This window comes from Amblyomma maculatum, chromosome 10, assembly GCF_055883805.1.
Source record: "Amblyomma maculatum isolate TAMU_Amacu chromosome 10, ASM5588380v1, whole genome shotgun sequence".
Taxonomy (NCBI): Eukaryota; Metazoa; Arthropoda; class Arachnida; order Ixodida; family Ixodidae; genus Amblyomma; species Amblyomma maculatum.
The window spans coordinates 105,470,639-105,491,520 of record NC_139353.1 but is presented as its reverse complement, the minus strand read 5'-3'; the positions used below and the strand labels follow the sequence as shown (position 1 = coordinate 105,491,520).

The 20,882-nt window shown below is 47.9% G+C and overlaps 1 protein-coding gene across 1 annotated transcript in view; it reads left to right on the top strand.

Annotated features, from left to right (window-relative positions):
* Positions 1-20,856, top strand: part of LOC146177186 (endothelin-converting enzyme 1-like) — a 33,766-nt gene extending 12,910 nt beyond the window's left edge. The window contains exons 3-4 of the mRNA XM_084581485.1: positions 1,208-1,393; positions 20,638-20,856. Of these exons, the coding sequence (XP_084437611.1) occupies positions 1,208-1,393; positions 20,638-20,826 (375 nt within the window). The 3' untranslated portion in view covers positions 20,827-20,856. The remainder of the gene's footprint in view (positions 1-1,207; positions 1,394-20,637) is intronic.
* Positions 20,857-20,882: the final 26 nt, after the last annotated feature.

Below are 20,882 nucleotides of genomic sequence, written 5' to 3'. Positions count from 1 at the left end.
AAGCGCGCTTACTTTGTCCAGTCATGCAAAATGCGGGAAGCCATGACGGAAGCCATGGCATACAAAGTTTAAGGTCTCCAAATTGAGTCGAAGATCCCAGGTTATCATCTAGATTTAACCCAATAAACATCTTCATATTTCCGCCGTAACATTTGTCAGAATGAGATAGAAAGGTTGGTTACATGTCGCATTTTCACAGAGGTTGCTCATAGTAGGACATTTTTTTATTGGATAGCGCTGGCAGCTTAGAACAGGTTAACATCAATTTATGTATGAAAGCTGTATGCAGGAATGAGTAAATGGTATGAAAATGGCACACGGAATTCGCAACATAGTTAATTAAGTGGTTATGCATTAGGCTACCATGACAGCTGAACAGCTTCGAATTGTTCACAGCCGGCTCACATTTTCATGTGACAAACTGGATCCGAATGCAACATCACGGTAATGCGAGCTCTCTAATCGAGTGACCTTGAACCACCGTCACTATAAGTTTTTCGGCGTACACTCCAGTATACATCCTTGCCGAGCAAGCGCTAAGCGTTGACATGGTCACACCAGACATGACAGTGTGTACTAATTCGTGCTGCCAAATTGTGTCAAGTGGAGCTCTTATATCCTTAAAATAAAAAGCTTCTGCCACGCCGACGCCACCCTTAAAGCGCAGCCAGGCGCAGCTCTCCGCGCGTAGCTGTCCCCGAACGGTGGTGCCCAGGCGGTGGCGACTGGAAGTAGGCGCCTCCCGCCGGTTTCGGGCGACGTAGAAGGCCGCACCTAGTGCGCTTCCATCGAGCGGCCGTGACTGCAGTTTCACACAGTCATTTTCCCATTTTATTTGGCATTTCTTGCAAATCTTTCACTATAGCCTGTTTCTCTCCGTCCGGAATAATGAATTCTCCGACGACGCTACTCATCTTACTATCAATACCATTATTTCACACACTGCCAGATACGTGCAGCTATCTTATGAAAATCCAGAAGTCATTGTTTGCATTCGTTCTATTCGCAGAAAATGTAATGCGTACAATATACGACATGAAAGATTCTGAGCAACTTTACTTTTCAACGCGCAAACTGCCTCTGCATCCCACCAATCATTCGATAATGTTCAAGCAACTAACCCATACACTGAGGGTTTTACGGGATCATTTCTTGAGCCGCCGTGTAAATCAGTAGGGATACAATCAAACCAAACATTCTCATGCAGGTGGACCATAAGGGCAACATTGTGTCGTCATGGCTAAGTGAAGCCGTGAAGCCAGTATTTGAAGATCGTGTGCTGGGCTGCCTCCCCGGTGGCAATCCCGACCTGTTTCCAGAAGTTCCCGCGATGGAGGTGGCCTTCGCCGCCTTGAAGCGGAACCTCAAACATGATGATGTCCGTCTTTCCGAAGTAAGTAGCTTCCAATATTTGGTTCACAAGGGCCTAAGAAAACATTGGAACGGGCTATAGATGATCTACCGGTTCCTTCTTTTGAGTATCCTTGTGGAGCGAGAAATATAGGAGTCAGTATGCCCACTCATACCTTTGTTGAAATTTTGAGCACACCTGCTCCCTCAGTAGTAGTTTAATTTTTTTTTTTTACAAAATACAGACAAGCTTGTAATATTTATAATCTAAAAGATAACCATTACTTCTAAGACTGGCGAGAAGCTGTATACTGAAGAAGCTAATTTTTTTTTCAGTCGACAGAGGCCATACCTCAACAAGTAGAAAGTGTAGTGCGTGGCAAACCATTGGCCGCCCATGAAATCAAATATAACCTACCTTAGTCTATCACAACATGCATTACTCTTCCGTGTGCAAATTCTTTGCCAGGGATGCAATATCCATTCTTTTTCCTGGAATTTTTTACCTTTTTTGTGAAGCCTAAACTTTTATCTGTGTCGTTGCTGAGGCTGTACCTTTTGATAATATCAGGTATGTCGGTGTAGCTAACTACTTATTTTAAGAACACATTTTTAAGGTGTGTAGACTAATTCTACGCTATATTTTTGCTATTTGCGGACATAAAAAAACGCAAATGATATTAAATAGACAGCTGGTGGACTGATAACACAAAACACATATTAATTATTTCAACGCAGGTTTTTGGTCAACATTTGTAGCTATCCGCCGGCAACAATAATAACACTGATATTCAACTACAATTAATTTACCATCGATACACTACACCGTGACCCGACCAGCTATGCATGCATTCAAGTACAGGCAAAACATGGCCTTCAGCAATTGAATAATGTTCCTACGCGTGTTGAACGACGAGCAGCGCCACATTACATAATCTCATGACTGATCACTCAAGCTTTGAATTCACAACCGGAACAATAGCATTCGACAGCGCAGATTATGTAGATCTTTTTGCCCTTGCAACAAGGTCAGCTGCACAAGTCAGGGAGCAGATGACCATCTCTGTACAAGACACTAATCTGATTTTGTAGAAGTTGTCACAGGATTCCTGGGAAGATGTTTATTATCTTAATTCTGTAAATAAAAACATATCATACGCAGGTACCTTGGAAGAGCATACTAAAGCCTGAACAGCTCAAGTAAGATTATCTACAAAAGGACTGAAAAAGAAGACATTTATAACGAACGTTTTCTTTAAAGCAGTCGTGAAAAGAACAAAATGTTTAAGAAACTAAAAGTACAGCGTCGTAACACTCCTTTGACGAAGTGTTACAAAACGTACAAAAACATATTTAGAAGCTTTTAACTGACTCTAAGAACATTTATTTGGAAGCTATGTTAACACACGCCTCGGATAAGAGATCTGCGGCGTGAAAAGTTATCATGCAGGCTCTAAACCATAAATACCCGCAGTAAAGATGCTGGCAGTAGCTACTGATGAAGGTATTATAAGCAATGAACCAATCGAATGAACCTGATACTTCTCCAACCTCCCTTCTTCGAAGACCATTCCAAACCATGGCAACAATCAGATGTATTTTCCAGAAATTGAGCGCAATGTATCTTTATTGTTTTCAGCTCCGTCAATTAAGACGTTTAAGCGTATATATTAGCACTAAAGCACCTCACCAGTCAGTCACGATGATATTTGAGCTAAAAGTATGAAGACAATTGTAAGTCACATAGCACCTCCATTGATTCATATTGTTACGTACTCAGTACGTGGCGGGGGTGTTTATTTGTCGTCTAAAGCGCTGCGAATTCCCCAAGGAACACCAGCACACACCACTGTGGCTTCTTTTTCTTCTTCTTCTCCTCAGCTTCTTCTTTTCTGACACACCGAAGCACGTGACACTTCCCCCCTCGCAGACGAAGCCCCAGGACAAGCAGTTTAAGGAAGATTCCGGGAATGAAACCTTTTTAGCCGAGCCGCATGCACCACTCTAATCCGGCGTGAGCATCGACCACTTTCGATGCGGCGTGAAATTACACAGTTCACGTCACTCAGGCGCTCCGAAATGACAAAAGGGCCGCTATAGCGAAACAGCAGCTTCTGAGCTAAACCACGCTTGCGCAGCGGCGTCCACAGCGACAATAAATCACCGGGCACATAACATACATGTGGGCGCTTGTTGTCATAACGCTCCATTGAACGTTCCTGTGAGTCCAGGATCCGGAGGCGGGCAACGCGGCGAGCTTCTTCAGCTCGACATAAAGTGGTGGCGACAAAAGGCTCGTTGTGGAGGTTGTCATCAAGACAACTGTTGGGAACTCGAGCATACAGGAGGTAAAACGGACTGTAGCCAGTCGTCTCATGCTGTGCTGTCTTATACGCGTATGTAATGAAAGAGAGGATGTCATCCCAGTTGTTGTGATCAGCGTCCACGTACATAGCCAACATAGTGGTCAGAGTGCGGTTGGTCCGTTCAACATGTCCATTCGATTGCGGTTGATACGGCGTTGTATGACGGTAATCGCAGGTGTACAGACGAAGGAATTTGTCGATAACTTCAGTTGTAAATTGGCGCCCACGGTGACTGATCAGAACTCGAGGAGGGACATGGCGCAAGACGAGAAATCGCAGAAGATATAGGGATACTTCGTAAGCAGTGGCTGAAGGTATTGCGGCTGTTTCTCAATATCTAGTGAGATGATAAACGCATAACACTATCCACCGGTTACCGTTAGAAGATCGCGGAAGAGGACCCAAGAGGTCGATGCCCACCTGCTCAAAGGGTGCGGTCGGAGGCGCAATAGGGTGCAGCGGTCCCGGTGGACGAAAAGTAGGGACTTTGTACTGCTTGCACTTGACACAACTAGCTACATAGCGCTGAATGGCTTGACGCATTTTCAGCCAGCAAAAGCGCTCCTGTGTGCGATGAAGGGTCCGACGTGGTATCGTCCTGCATCATTTCAAGAACGGGAATCCGGAGGTTTTCCGGGACGACGAGAAAAAAGCGTGCACCGCCGGGGTTGAAATTCTTCTTGTAAAGCAGGCCGGCACGAACGCAGAAACGCGCATCTCTTAAACCTTGAGCGGCAGAAAAGAGCGGTGCTAAAGTCTGATCGTTGCGTTGTTCTGCCTGTAACAGTTGAGGGTCAGGAAACGTTGCCGAGATAGGCGCCAGGTAGTCATCAAAGTTGTCATCATCACTACCAGTTGACGAAAGCGGCAAGCGTGACAGACAGTCAGCGTCAGCGCGTTGACGGCCGCTTTTGCATGCCACGGTGAAGTTAAACTCTTGCAACCGCAATGCCCATCGAGCGAGCCGGCCGCAAGGGTCACGAAGATTTACGAGCCAGCAGAGCGAATAGTGGTCTGTGACGATGGTAAAAACATTGCCATATAGGTAGGAAGGAAATCGTTGCACCACAAAAACCACTGCGAGGCACTCGTGTTCAGTAACGGTGTAGTTACGCTCCGCCTTGCTCAACGAACGACTAGCATAAGCTATCACGTGCTGATCGGTGCCATGACGCTGGATGAGCACTGCGCTAACGCCAACGCTACTAGCATCGGTGTGAACTTCGATGGGGGAAGAAGGACAGAAGTGACGTACGATAGGTCCTGATGTCAAAAGGAATTTGAGGTGACGGAAGGCAGAGTCGCAGTCAGTAGTCCAGTTGAACGGTGCATCTTTGTGCAAAAGGCACGTGAGCGGGTATGCGATGTCAGTGAATCCGGGCACAAAACGACGAAAATAGGAACACAGTCCTAAGAAGCTCCGAAGCTGCTTCACTGATTTCGGTGAAGTAAAGCTGGTTACAGCCGCAATTTTCTAAGGATCCGGCCGAACACCATCCTTATCGACCAAGTGACCAAGAAAAATTGTTCGGCGTTCGCCAAAGTGGCACTTCTTAGAGTTGAGGACGAGGCCTGCTCTCTCAATGCAATCAAGAATGATGGCGAGGCGGCTATTGTGTTCCGGAAAGGCCTTTCCGAAGATCACAACGTCGTCCAAATAGCACAAACAAACTTTCCACTTGAGTCCGGCAGAATGGTATCAATGAACCATTCGAACGTGGCCGGCGCATTGCACGATCCAAAGGGCATTACGTTGAACTTATATAGACCATCGGATGTCAGAAATGCCGTCTTTTCTTTGTCTCTTGGGTTCATTGGTATCTGCCAGTACCCCGATCTCAAGTATACCGAAGAGAAGTATGACGCCGAATGAAGACAGTCGATTGCATCGTCAATACGTGGAAGCGGATATACATCTTTTTTGGTGACGGCTTTAAGGCGACGATAGTGCACACAGAAACGCCATGTGTTGTATTTCTTTTTTAACGAGAATAACTGCAGCCACTCAAGTACTTGAAGATTCCTGAATAACGCCACGTTGGAGCATGTCATGAACTTGTTCGTCAATAAGCTGACGTTCGGTCGGAGACGCACGATAGCGCTTCTGTCTGATCGGGCGAGAGATTCCAGTATCAATCGAATGATGGAGGCGAGAATTTGGAATCGGTGGCTCTTGATCTCTGGCGAAGTCGAAAACCGAAACATGCTTGGAAAGAAGGTCAGTCAAAATTCGGCGCTCCTGTGCTCCCAAAGATGTGTTTATCATTGCCTGGATTCGAGACTCTGCAAAATGGGATGTTTTCTCTTCAGGAGCATGGTTACTTAGTGTCACCACGTAACTCGACACACCTTCCTCGTAATGAGCGAGCCTCATGCCACGAGGCAACATGGCTGGCTCGTCTGAATAGTTTACAGTCCATAGCAAGGTGTGGCCTCTGGTGACTAAAACTATGCAACGAGGCACCAAGACAATCTTCTTTGCACAGGCCAGTGTTGTAGGTTCCACTACGGCGTCGAAATCCTCGCATAATTTCATAGATGAAATAACTTCAATGAATTCCCTGGACATCGCAGGTACAACTGTATCTTCAGACACAGAAAATGCTCCTAAATCGAGCGACGAGGTTTCTACAAGAGCCGACATCAACGCAGCATTAAGCGAGATCTGTCCACTACGGCAGTCTAACGTTGTACCACACTGTTGCAAAATGTCTATACCTAAAATTAGTTCATGCGTGGAACGCGAAAACACTGTGAATTCGATTCGAAACGCTTGGCCACCAATCACAAGTTTCGCATAGCACACACCCAAAGGCACCAATGATACACCGCCAATAGCACGGAATACCACAGCTTGATTCACGCTAAACATCACCTTATGTCCTAATCGATTCTTGAATGCTAAACGCATAACAGAGACTGTTGCTCCAGTGTCAATTAGTGCCATACTGTGGATGCCGTCAATGGATACTTGGAGTTTGTTCTTTAACATAAACACAGGCAGAGGTATTGGGAACGTTGGTTTTCCGGCTACCTCACCCCCATCGGCCGCGTATTCTAGTTTCCTGAAGGGGAAGAACGGCGCCGAGGAGACGGTGATTGTCGCTGTCTTTGGGTTGGCGGCGTCAAGCTCAGGCGATACGCTTCGCATCTGTGCCGGGCGGTATGTATCCAGAGCCGGTGTCGGATAAAGTTCAGTGTCGAAATGATCAGGAACGTTGGGCAGCGGGCGATGATCTTGTAGTAGCAGGCCCCGCCGACGGCAATACCGGGAGATATGTCCGGTCATACCACAGCTATAACACACAGGTTGCTGGCGCCACCGGTCCGAGTAAATGCGGGTGCAAACTCGTTCTGGTGGCCGGTAGTAATCGGGACGGCGTTACTGACGAACCACCTGGCGTGTGTAGGTGGTCCTTCGGCACATCCGTGGCTGAGAAGTGCTTAAATCATTATGCTGTCTGGTCTCGCCAAAGCATGACGCATTTAAAGGCGGAGTCCAGGAAGTTGATGGAGTCGCGGATTCTGCTTGCAGCGCGCAACCGTCATAGTGGTGTTCGTCCCGGCATGCAGAATCTTTGTCACGCAGTAATTCTACCCGCACGATCCGGCATATCAGATCAGCCATGGGTTCCGGAGCACTGAGATCAACGCTCGCAACAGATGTGACGTTGGCCAGTCGCCCAAATTTAGGAGTGATGAAACGCAACTTCAAGGTTTCGAAAGGGCGGCAGTGCCTGATGAAGTCAGCTGTAGAGTTCTAATTATTTTTACTGATAAGACAATTATAGGTATCTACAGCGATACCTTTGAGCACTGCCCCACTTTATCTTCCTCAGACATTGGAAGGTTTACAATCTTGCACAATTTCATAATATCCTCGATATATGCGGTGCAAGTCTCGCCAGGTACCTGGGCCCGTTGCATAAACGTTTGCTCTGCGCGTTTCTTTTCGCGGATCCGTCGCCAAAGCACTTCTTTATCTCTTCTGTGAAACAATCCCAGCTGGTGAGTCTTCATGATCGTCAAACCAACTAGAGCAGTGCCTTCCAATAAGAACACTACGTTCGCTAGTTTCGCGGTCGCATCCCAATGATTGTACCGGCTCCCCGTTCGTAGTTGGTTAGCCACTCGTCGACGTCCTCGTCAGATTTTCCACCAAATGTGCGCGGCTCGCGGTAGTGCTGCCAGTTGCTCACCGCAGGTGTTCGATCAGCGTCGCCGTCTTGAGCCATGTTAGATGGTAGCGGTGGCAAACCAGCGAGTCGGCGGCTTCGTCGAAGACAACGGGGATCCGTGTTAACATCGCAAAATCCACCACAACTGTTACGTACTCAGTACGTAACGGGGGTGTTTATTTGTCTTCTCAAGCGCTTCGAGTTCCCCAAGGAACACCAGCGCACACCACTGTGGCTTCTGTTTCTTCTTCTCCTCAGTTTCTTCTTTCTGGCGCCCAAAAGCACGTGACAATATATATACCAGCCTCATACCCTCGAAACCATATACCCAACCACGTATCATTTTAATGATTTAACAGTCGAGCGACCTTCCCCTTACAAGTATTTAGAAGTTTACCTTCAGTCAGGCTTGACCTGGAACTTTCACATTAACCTGGCTTTGGCAGCTGCTAACCGTTCACTTGCTGTTGAATTGTAATCTTCGACGTGCTCCGGTGTCTCTGCGTAAACATGCTTATACTACCTTAATTCTACCTAAAATTAGTACGCTTCTTTCATATGAGACTCAGATCATACATCAAAGATATCATCGAATCCCTGCAAAACCGTGCTGCTCGTGTCGTTTTTTTTAAACTACTCACGTCTAACTAGTCTCACCTAGCTAAGAGTTCGTGCTGGACTTAAAAACACTTGCCCATTGTCTAAACTAGCTCTGTACACAAAATAAACCGTCATCAGTTCCTTCACGACAATTTATTTCACACCCTCACCGATTGTTCCACGTTGAGACCATACATTCAAGATCTAACGCCTCGCACGACACACTACAACGTTTGCAAAATCGTTCATACATAAATCCATTATTTATTAGAACCGGCTGCCTACCACAACTCCAACTGAAAGAATGCGACATCATTTCATGAACATTATAAAAATGAAAGCGATGTATAGTTTTCTTCATGGTCTGTTCTGTTACCCGCTATGGGTTTCAGTTTTCTATTTTCGTTCTCTTTAATACATTGTTGTTGTCTTTTTCATTATATTCATTTTTCGTTATGTTGTTCTGCCATATTTGCATACTTGTTGATTATGCAGTTGTTGCATATTTCTTGTTTTATTCTTTGTTCAGTTCCTCATATATGTCGTTCCTCCCTGTATCTTTATGTTTGATTTTTTGCCACCCCCTAAGTAATACCCTCACGGCGAGGGCCTTTAAAGATGTTTTGAAACTAAAAAAAATGAAGTATTGTGTGTTTTTGGACAGATGACTTCCATTCAGCACTAAAGATATTCAAACTAGTACCGTCATTTAAGAAAGGTGATAAACTAAATGTAGAAAATTACCACCCAATATCTATTGTATTAACTATATCTAACGTTAAATAAAAACTTCTTTAGAAAAGTGCAAATATTCATTCCTGAAAAATAAATTACTGAATGACTTTCAACACGAGTATACGCGGAAATGACCGACTGAAACAACTTGATAAACGCAAACAAAAAATCATTCAATACATAGAAACCACCCTTTCCACATATTAGCGTATTCATTGATCTTTGGTTCTGTGATTTTGATTCATTAGATCACATGTTATTGCTTGATACATTAAAACGATATGGTGCCACAGGCGTCCCGCATAACCTAGTAAGCGTTTCTTGACTTCCTGTCAGCAGAATGTGCTCTTTAATTGTAAATTAAGTGTCTGAAGTAATGAACACTAATATTGGAGTTGCGCAAAGAACAATAATAGGCCCGTATCTACTCCTGACATATATTACTGACCTTTTCATCATGCCCTTGGCAGGATTCTACATTATAAGCTTGAAAAATGAACTATGCTAGGCATAAGTGTTCAAGAAACTTTGGCGAAACATTCTTCATGGTTACATGCTAATAAGATAAAACAGAACACAATAAAAGCGATTACATAATATTTTCTGGAAACAACATGCCTCCTCTCTGGAAAATGTTTTTGATGCAAAGTTTCTTAGAGTTCTCATTGACAACCTGTTAAACTGGCCCCCACATGTGCAGGAATGTATTAAAATTTACCAATACTGTACAGGTTGTTGCATATTGTTTTTCTTAAAACATCATTGAAACTTTACACTTCCTTTTTTTTTCATTAAAATATCGTTTATGCACGTGCTGCTTATCATTTAACATATTGAACTATGTTATCGATTAAACGTTGCGCAGAAAACTGCACTGCATAGTATATTATTTTTGAATAAACGCCAATCCCTTCACTTGACATGTCCACTACTAAGCATTCTAACCATTGAGCACAGCACAGGTCTCCGTACTACCTGCTTATTGTTTAAAATGCTGAGAATTATCATCAGTTGTCCGTCAGTGGCAAATAAACAACATAACACTACCCAGACTACGCGTTCATCTGCAGCTACGTTACTGCAACATGTTAGTAGCAATTATTTTGCATTCTCATTTGACCCCGCCGGGGTGGCGCAGTGGTTACGGCGCTCGACTACTGTCCCCAAGGACGCGGGATCGAATCCCGGCTTCGGCGGCAGCTTTTCGGTGGAGTCGAAAAGCACGTGCTGTACAATGTGAGTGCACGTTAAAAAACCCCAGGTGGTCGAAATTTCCGGAGTCCTCCACTACGGCGTCTCTCATAGCCTAAGTCCCCTTGGGATGTTAAACCTCACAAACCAAACCATTCTCATTTGCATATACTGCAGTTTTATATTAGAATACTATACCGCAAGGCATGGAAATAATCAATAAATATTAAGAGTGTGACGGTTCATTAAAGGATTATCTTTTCTGCAAAGAACATGCGCCTTATTACTAGGAACCCTCTCGAGCTGTGGGGTTCTTATCGAATATCCATCATGTTATATATACATTTGTAGTTAGCAGTATTATGAAAATGTGATCTCCCTCGGCGCTGTGGTGGAACGAATTATGGAGCAAAGCGCTTTGGAACACTCACTGCTCAAAGCAGCTGCCCCGCGCAGCCAACATATTGTTCCATTGTCACGTTACCTTCTCTGTCAGCATGGTCTGGAGCAGCAAGCAGAGAAGAGCGTCGTGCATAAAGGGGAGATGCGGCTGAACCCTCGTTGATAATATCAGAAGAACTATGTTTACACATTAGTGGCAGCCAACCCTAAAACGCTTTATATACTGTATAAAACGCAAAGGTGTATTATATTTCGAGACCTTTCGTCTAAGCTCGCTGGCTGTAAATGACTGGGCCTGACATCAGCACAGATTGTCACAGAGATGTTTTAGATGGGTAGGATGGCATATAGGTTCGGAAGGTATCATTCTTACATTCAACCTCGAAGCAGTAAACATGCCGCAGGTAATCATCATCGCTGAATGTGCTATGCATCGCCATCTTTTCAAGCGTGTTATACAATATTGACACATTTGTATGGTGACATATAAAAGCTTCGGGTAGCTCGTGGGAGGCCGCCATGCTCAGCTCGGACCCGGTGATCCAACTTCGGGCCATTGAGCGTCTAACCCTGGTCGCCAGACCTTAAGGGCTCCTGGCCATCTAGCGCGAAAGCTCCTGCCTGCCTGACTTCCTGAAATAATAAAATGTTTATCGTCCTCCTCCTTCTTGGGTAGCTCATCACGTCATTATTGCCAGAGCCAGGTGACACGTGGAACTTACAACAACCAGGTAATCAGAAAAAGTAATAAAAATTTAGCTTTAAAAAACAGCGCCGCGGCTGTCGTGTTTTGATGCAGGCGAAATGCCAGATCTCCGCGCGCTGTGCGAATTAGTGCGCGCTAAACGCCCTCGCTGGTCGTAAACATTGTTACGTGGTGGCATGACGAAGCGATGGAACACGGTGATACAATAGAAACAGAAGGACGTGATGACATGACGATGAAATATGCTCTAATGGCCAGCGTTGCGTGGCACGAGCGCTCCGCCCCGCGCCACAGCCCGCTTCGTCATCTTCGTAGCACTACCCGGGGCCACCGAGCGATCGTCCCGATCGATTGCTAGAAATTCATTGCAGGAAGTGACGATGAACACAGACAAAGGGATTAGGACCGGAAACGCTGGACATCACAGTGAATGCGAAGATGGGATGAATGCTTGCCCCAGAGCATCAGGTCCAATCTTCACCGTTCGCCGAAGGCCAAGGCTCATTGACACGCCGAACGGCTTGAGCGGCAGTGCTGTCTTCACTCGAGTGGTCGTCAGGTCGCTTCGTCGTAAGGTCGGTCGGATCGGCTTGGGCTCTTCCTGGTCGTCATGTGTTGTGGTCAGTGCTGGGGACGGGGCTAGGGAGAGCGGCTGGTTGGGTCTGAGCACCAAAGGCTGGGGTAAAGCTGGGCGGCGATCTCCACGAGCTCTCGGCCGATGAATCCGGCGTACGGTTGGCTTCGACGGGGCAAGGCGAGGATGGGGATGAACTGCACCTCCACCAAATGTTACGTGGTGGCATGACGAAGCGATGGAACACGGCGATACAATAGAAACAGAAGGACGTGATAACATGACGATGAAATATGCTTAAATGGCCAGCGAGCCTGGCGCGAGTGCTCCGCCCCGCGCCACTGCCCGCTTCGTCATTTTCGTAGCAATATAATGAGCCCTCCACCACAGCGTCCCTCATAGTGTGAGTCACCTAGGGACGTTGACTCAAATAACATGTTCCGCTAAGTCCGTTAACGTTGGGCAAATCACGAGTGACCCGGAATAAATTTGCGCACCATGATGGGACTGTGCGTGCTCCAATGTGCGCGTGCTCCATCTGCGCGTGCTCTATCAATTCGGTTCAGTTTAGCGCAACTTAATGTTTTGCCTTACCCAATCGTAAAACCGTCGATGTGGGCATAGGTCGTTATTTTCAGCACGAAAACTAACGCACAGTAGAACTAAGATGGCTGTTTCATGCAAACATGCCGGTTGCTGAAGATAGACGCGTGGGATGGCGAATCACGAAACCTACAGTGCTGTCAACGAAGGCGCACTTCTCGGACCGTCTGCGCCAGCACGGCACCAGAAGAGCTCTTTTCGCATGCATTGTCTCATCTCTCGGTCACTGTCGAATATGTTGTTATGCCTCTCAGACGAGTGTAAGGAAATTTTGCGAATATTTCCATTCCGAGATTAGTGATTGGTGCCCAATAAACTCTAAGTACCTCACAACATAAGGATATCAGATTCTTTGTCATTACACATATACATATAGCTCCAAATGCGATAAACACCTGCAAAATGGCTGCCGCCACAAATAATAGCACGAGTGAACTTACCCCACGTTTGCTAGGGTGTTTTGTAGTTCGGCTGCTTATACCAACGCAGCAGGCTGGGTCTCTGACTAGGTGGCCTTATTTTGGTCGTGATGAATTACAAATTGTCTGTATATCGTGCGATATCACGTGCATGTTAAACGTTCCATGGTAAGTCGTTACTGTGAAGTCCTTCCCGAAAACGTCCCCAGTAATCCACGCGTCGCTACTTGTGCTTTCATCATAACAATGCCTGTAATTGAGCTTTTATTGCTGGATATTTTTGCGCCTTTTTGCAAAGTACGTGAATTAGCTATTCCTACCAACGAGCCACTTTGTGGTATATGTTTTCGTATTCACTGTTCGCGTATTTTTGGGGGAGAAAAAGAAGCGCAGTAAAAACCACACGGAAGGAAGAAAACAATAGGGCAAGCTCTACATTTATTATATGTTGTTGCAGCGACGCCAGGAAATCTTTATGTAAGCGAGCACATGGGCGAGCCACCAGCTTTTCACAAAACGTATTCAAAGTAACCGATTTCTTCTCTCGAAAGCTTTATTGATGTATCGCTGACACACACTGCCCCTCTTTCTAATGTTTCTAGTAGTTCTCGTGCTAGTTTGCCACAACCTTAACCCAGCATCCTAATATAATTTAACCATGCCTTGCGCGACACGCAGCTTGCGCAATGATTAGCTAAACTGGTTCTTCCAGCCCGTAGCGCCACAATTGATCCCCTATCCGTTTATTAACAAAACGCCCAGTTTTTGTGCGACAGGAGCAAGTGGCCCGAAGGAAGGTCGTGTAGAGATTTTTGTATGCACGGCGAGGAATGAAGCGGTGATAAAAGTTGGCGAGGGTATGAAATTCGCACAGTTGCACTGGCTGGCTGAGGAAGCTCACGTATCGCTGTGAAAAGGGGCCGTAGTGGATGAATAGACGGTAATTGACGCGCTGGCAGAAGAAATGCAGTTCCGGGACACCAAACGCGCTCTTGATAGCGTTGACAGGACCGCATTTGCAGAAACGTGCGAACACTTCATGTAGGAGGAGCTTGTGATCCTCAGTGATGGGGCTGAAGACAAGGACGTCATTCAGGTAGACGAAGCAGCATGTCTATAAGGCCTGGTCAACGAACCTCTGAAGGGTCTGTGCCACAATAAAAAGACAAACCGAATGGCATTCGGAAGTTTTCGAAGAAACCGGAGGGTGTAATACCGGCATTCTTTGGAATATCCGAGGGCTCCACAGAAATCTGGTGGTACGTTTTATGAGATCAATCTTGTTGAAGGTGGTGCAGCCATGTAACGCCGACGTAGAATCCTGGATTGGGGGAATGGGATAGCTGTCCGTAATGATGGCCTAATTAAGAACATGGTAATCGCCGCATGGTTGCAAGTAGGAGCACTGTATGGAGTGGCGAGGTCCAGAGACTGGAGGAGAAACAGATGAATCCAAGGTTAATCACGTGCTAAATCTCTTGTTTGCATACACCCAGATGATAAGGCGCAAGCAAACAAAACCGAACGGATACGGCAGGGCCAATCGTAACGATATGATGAATCATGCTGTGATCAACCAATGACTGAAGAGATGGTGGACGAAAAGTGTCTGCAAACACTACAAGTACACTCGGACAAGGGTCGGGAACCGTGGTTTGCACCTTGAGCAGCCGGAGAAGTGGTGTGTGACAGGAGATGCCCTGGGCGGCGAAGCTCGTCTAATAGCCCAAGATGCGGCTATACCGCATGTCAGCAACGAGCTTGTAGCGCCATAAAACGTCAGCACCGATAATTGGCTTGCGCACCTCCGCGGTTACAAAGACGGAGCAAAAGGTCCTGCATAACGGGGCAAAAGTTTTTTCGGGAGGCCGACGCAGCGAGCTGGGGTCCAAAGTAGCACGAGATAGCCGCAAGAATGCTGGGTGTTGCAATGACAAGAATCATAGCGACACTTGTGGGAGTGCTCGGAGACTGCGAGTTGGTGGCGAGCCACAACGCGGGCAGCATCAGATCGGTCTATGGCGTCACGAGCATATGCGCTGGCAGTGGCGGCAGAAGGGAGCAGGCTGTCAAAAGGAAGCAGAGGTTCACGGCCGTATAGAAGATAGAATGGGGAGTAGCCGGTAGTGTCGTGACGCGACGAATTGTATGCAAATGTCACAAATAGCAGCATTATGTCCCAGTCGCGGTGGTCATCAGAAACGTACATAGGCAGCATGTCAGTTAATGTCGGGTTAAGGCGTTCAGTAAGCTCGTTCGTATGTGGATGGTAGGATCGTAGGATCTCGTCGACTGTTGGCCCAAGAATGCAACGGCCACGGTCGGTCAGCAGTTGGCGGGGAGTACGTGGACGAGTATAACGTCGTTGAGGAGGAAAGCAGCGACATCAGTTGCACACTGGTTGGTATAGCTCGTGTGACCGGGTAGCATGTGGTGTAATCATTGGCCACCGCAATCCATTTGTTCCCCGAAGCAGACAGTGGAAAAGGCCCTAGAAGATCCAGACCCATTCAGGAAAATGGGTCTATGGGGATGTCGATCGGCTGCAGGAGTCCAGCTGGTAAAACTGATGGCTTTTTCCGGCGTTGACAGCGGTCACAAGCAGCCACGTAGCAGCGGACTGCGCGGTATAGGCCTGACCAAAAGAACCGACGGCGCACACTGTCGTATGTGCGAGAGACGCCTAGATTACCCGCTGTGGGAACGTCGTGAAGCTGTTCAAGGACGGCTGTGCGTAGGTGCTGAGGGACTACTAGTAGAAGGTTGGGGCCATCAGGTCGTATATTGTGCCGGTATAAGGTGCCGTCATGGAGCACAAACAAACGATGGGAAAGGTCATGGCGATCAGCGCTGAGTCGATTGTTAATTTCGCGACGCTGACGTCCTGGCGTTGCTCCCGGCGAATGTTGGAAAAGTCAGAAATAGAGAGCACGAAGCGTCATTGTCACATTCATGTTGGCTTTCGGGTCGACTGGATGACGGGACAGGCAATCGGCGTCTCGATGCAACTGGCCAGACTTGTACTACTGAAAGCGCAATGAAAAAATGTACTACTGAAAGTGCAAGGCTCAACGCCCAAGGCGGCCAGTAGGGTCTTTGAATGTGGAAAGCCAACACAATTCCTGGTAGGTAGTAACTACTTTGAATGGCCGCCCATGCAAGTAAGGGGGAACTTCGTAATGGCCCAGACTAGGGCTAAGCACTCACGTTCAGTGATTGAATAATTCTATTCGGCAGCAGAGAGGAGTCGGCTGGCATAGGCGATGACGCGAGGGGAGCCGAGCTGACGTTGTGCGAGAACGGCACCAATTCCATGACCACTTGCGTCGGTGCGTACTTCTGTGGGCGCTGACGGATTGAAGTGAGCCAACACTGGCGGACCGGTGAGGTGGGCAATAAGAGCGACGAAGGCGGCCGATTGTTCGTGGCCCCAGGAAAAGGAGACCCCTTTTTCAGAAGCTGCGTGAGTGGACGGACCATTTCCTCGATGTTTTGTACAAATTGCCGGAAATATGAGCAGTCCGAGGAAGATACGCACGTCGCTGGTAGATTTCGCAGTAGGAAAACTACTTACAGCGCGAATTTTGTTGGGGGCCGGCTGGATGCCATGGGTGTTGACCAAGTGTCCGAGGACTTTGAGTTCCCGACGACCAAAGCTACACTTCTTGGAGTTCAACTGAAGGACAGCTCGCCAGAAGACGCCAAGTATAGCCGAAACGTGATGGAGGTGGCCCTCGAAGGTGGATGAAAATACGAAAATGTCATCGAGGTAGCACACACATGTGGTCCATTTCAGCCCGCGTAGTAGAGAGTCCATCATGCGCTCGAAGGTCGCAGGGGCATTACATAAACTGAAATGCAGCACCTTGAATTAGTAGAGGCTATCTGGGGTGACAAAGGCCGTCTTTTCACGATCTCTTTCGTCAACAGAGATCTGCCAATATCCAGAACTGAGATCTATGAAGAAAGTAGTTGGCACCATGCAGGCAGTCGAGGGCGTCATCGATGCTTAGAAGAGGGTACACGTCTTTCTTGGTTATCTTGTTTAGGTGTCGATAATCTACGCAAAGCCTCCAGCTGTTGTCTTTCTTTTTACCGAGTACTACCGGAGACGTCCCGGGGCTGCTGGACGGCTCAATAATGTTGCTGGCCAACATTTTCTCCACTTCTTCCTGAATGACCCGGCGATCGGAAAGAGCAACTCTGTAAGGCCGTCTGTCAACAGGGCGGGCCTCTCCATCATCGATTCGATGTGTGACGACGGGCGTTTGGCCCAGGGATCCGTTGCCGAAATCAAAAATGTCGCTGTATGTCCGCAAAAGGCGGGCAAGGGCGCTTGCATATTTGGAACGCAGGTTAGAGGCAACCATGGCTGAGATGCGATCCTCCGGACTCTGTGACGGGACAGATTGTTTAGGTACCTCGCCGTGACGGTCTGACAGCACTCCAGAAATAGTAAAGCTGGACAAAGGTGACAGGTCGGAGAGGAAAATGCCCTCCGGGAGAACTTGCGAAGACATGCTGAAGTTGACTATGGGAATGTAGATGAGATTATTCTCGACCTGTACAATGTTATGAGGTAGGACGATGTTGCGCTGAAGAGTGACGTCGGTGATGGGGTTGACAACGTAGTCGCCGTCAGGAAGGGAGGGAAAAGGTGACACGGGCACGTATACTGCCGCCTCGGGAGGTAGGCGAGTCAATACACTGGAGCGGAGGCGATGGCTGGGAATGGTCAGCACAAGGGTCGTAAACACAATGGGGCAGGGCTAGGCGCAGACGTCCAGAGGCACAGTCAATGAGAGCGGAATGGACTGCTAAAAAGTCTAGGCCTAAAATCACGTCTTGAGGACAAGTAGTAAGAACGGCGAAAAGCACAGGGGCGTGATTGCCGGCGATGCTGACGAGCGCAGTACATATTCCGATGATGGTAGCAGTGTTTTCATCAGCAACACGAACTGTAGAGGTGTTAGCGGGCGTAAGACGTTTTTCGAGGCCCTCGCAGAACGGCGAACTAAGGACTGAAATATGGGCTTCAGTGTCAATAAGGGCAGAAACAGAGACTCCGTCCACATGAATGTCAATGAGGTTATGTCTGGGTGTGGGCGTCGGTTCCTAGCTGACAGTCCGAGTCGGTAATGCAACGTCACTTCCGGGCGCTGCACTCGCTAGTTTCCCGAGTAGGTGCCGGCGTATGATGAGGAGGAGCTGCGACGAGGCACCGGTGATCGGGATCGACGAGCCAGTGGGGATGGAGATAGGCTGGCGTGACGGGCAGTCGGGACGGTTTCGTTCCGAGGCTGATCTGTTTGAGGAAGATAATGTCCAGGTCCATCATAGGCGGGACGGGGCTGCTCTGGTTGGGCAGGGAAGCGTCGAGGTCTATTGTAGTATCGACGGTCGGTGTTGTAATAAGAGCGAGGGGCGAAGAAAGTACGGCTACGGCAATAACAAGATGTGTGGCTGGCGCGACACCAAATGAAGCAAATTGACCTGTCATCTGAGGTGCGCCACTCTGCAGGATTGGGGCTAAGGTAGCGACGTGGGGAAACCTGGCTCACGGCACCAGCAGCTACTACAGAAACAGGGTGCGTTGGTGACGGTGGTGGTACGAGGCTGGAGGAGATGCCGACGCTGGCGACTTCTTGGCGAGTAACAGCCTGTATCATGGCCATGCTGTCGGGCGGCGGAGACGTGAGTGGTGCAGGAGCCAAGGCCTCGAGTTCTCTCCGCATGATCCGAATGATGTTCGCTGGATAAGAAGGCTGTTCCAAAGGCGGCAGGTCAGCGCAGGATGATGTAGCCGCCGTGTTTGGAAGGCGTTCAAAGCGATGTATGAGACGGCGTTGTTTAGCCTACTCGAAGTTTCGACAGACTTGAAGTACAGAGTCGACGGTAGGGCAAATCGTACAGAAGAGGATGCTGAACACATCATCCGCTATACCCTTGAGGATATGCCCTATCTTGTCACTTTCTCGCATGGAGCTGTTCACCTTGCAGCACAGCGAAAGGAAGTCTTGAATATAGGCAAGGTAGGGCTCCGTGGGGGATTGGGTGCGAGTGGAAAGTTCTGCTTTTGCTGCGAGAGGCCGCCAAATCGGCTTTCCGAACAAGTCCTGTAGCTTTTGTTTACGGATTTCCCAGGTCACTTGCTCTTGCTCGTGATGCTGGAGCCACGTCCGAGCTGTTCCCGCCAAATAGAATATTACGTTCGCCAGCATAATGGTCGCGTCCCAGTGGTTGTTTCTGCTGCAGCGCTCGTACTCTTCTAGCCAGTCGTCAACATCCGGCTTGTCTTCCCCATTAAAGATGGGAGGATGGCGGATCTTCGTGAGCACCACTGGCATAGCCGATGTTGCTGCGTTGGTAGGGGCTGCTTCGAAGGTCATAGTGGTCGTTGCTGACGTCGTTGTGAGCCAGGGTAGGGGGCGGCCACTGCGCAAACCCATCTTTTCTGTGCTATATTGCTATTAGATTCTGTTCTGAGCGCACGGGGACCTTTAATCACCTCCACCACGATGGTACGTGGCAAGGTAAGGTCAAGATATTCGTCCAAGATGACTCCGCACACAGCACACAGAAACACAGCAGCGTTAACCGGGCACCAACCGACACTGCTCCAATGTCGTCTTCACCAAAATTCACGAGATTCTTCTTATGCAGATATAAGTGCATGCACCGCCTAATGTAGCAATGTTAAATCTGTTTACCGCAGTGGGAGGAGACGAGTCAGGAGGATGGCTGTGCTCAGCCAACGTTGGGGCAAGGGCACATGTTTGGGCACCAATGCCGATGATCTAGTTAACTTTTATGATGCCGTCGGAGACATGGAGAGGCCACTCGATCTGGGGCCGAGAACACTGATCGCCCTCAGGGTTTAGCCAGTCCGTGTCTCGCATATTAGGACTAGCGGCATCGCCGGGCACGGGAACCGTAACGACGTGGTACCATCAAACCGTATCGGAGGATTGTTCTGTCGATTTCTTCATTCCGTCTCGATTTTTCAGAGCGCTTGCGTTTCCCCATCGAAAGCTATTTACCGTCTTCTGCAGAAGCACGAGTTCTGTTAAGTTATCTTCCCCGTGGGCAGGGCACAGTACTAGACGTCCTATTCATGAAGTTTACGCATAATATGTGTCGCCTCGGGACATGAAACACTGGCATCAAGACGTGGTTTTACTCCATGGCCTAAAGTTTGTTTCCTATCGCAAATTTGCTTGTATCCTTGAGTGAGATATACATTCTGGTGCCTGAATGTCGCGGTGTGTGTAAGGCTCGCTCTGAGAACTATGTCAGCAGACATCGCTATAGCTTTGCCAAACTACGAAGAATTACTCACGCAGGTTTACGCATAATATATCTCTTATTTTTTTTACTACCACTATAAGCAAAAAATACCGTTTAACTGACGCAGCAGAGGGCGTTTATGAATATATGCATGTACATTTTATCAGCCTTTCCCCAAACTGAGTAAAGTCTAATGTTGACGTATTGTGGTTCATTGATGTCGCAGGTCCTCACTGAAGAAAAGGTCTTTTTCATCACCGCGTGCCTCTTAAGCTGTTCACAGACGCCCGCTGACAACCTGTACGGTGGCGACTGCAACAAAGCGGTGGCAAATTTCGCGCCATTTGCGGAAGCCTTTCAGTGCCGTCCAGGATCCGACATGAACCCGATTACCAAGTGCACTTTTTTCGACTAACCGCCAAGATGCCAACATCCTCTCCAGATTCATACCTGTCTTTTTTCCCGCATGTT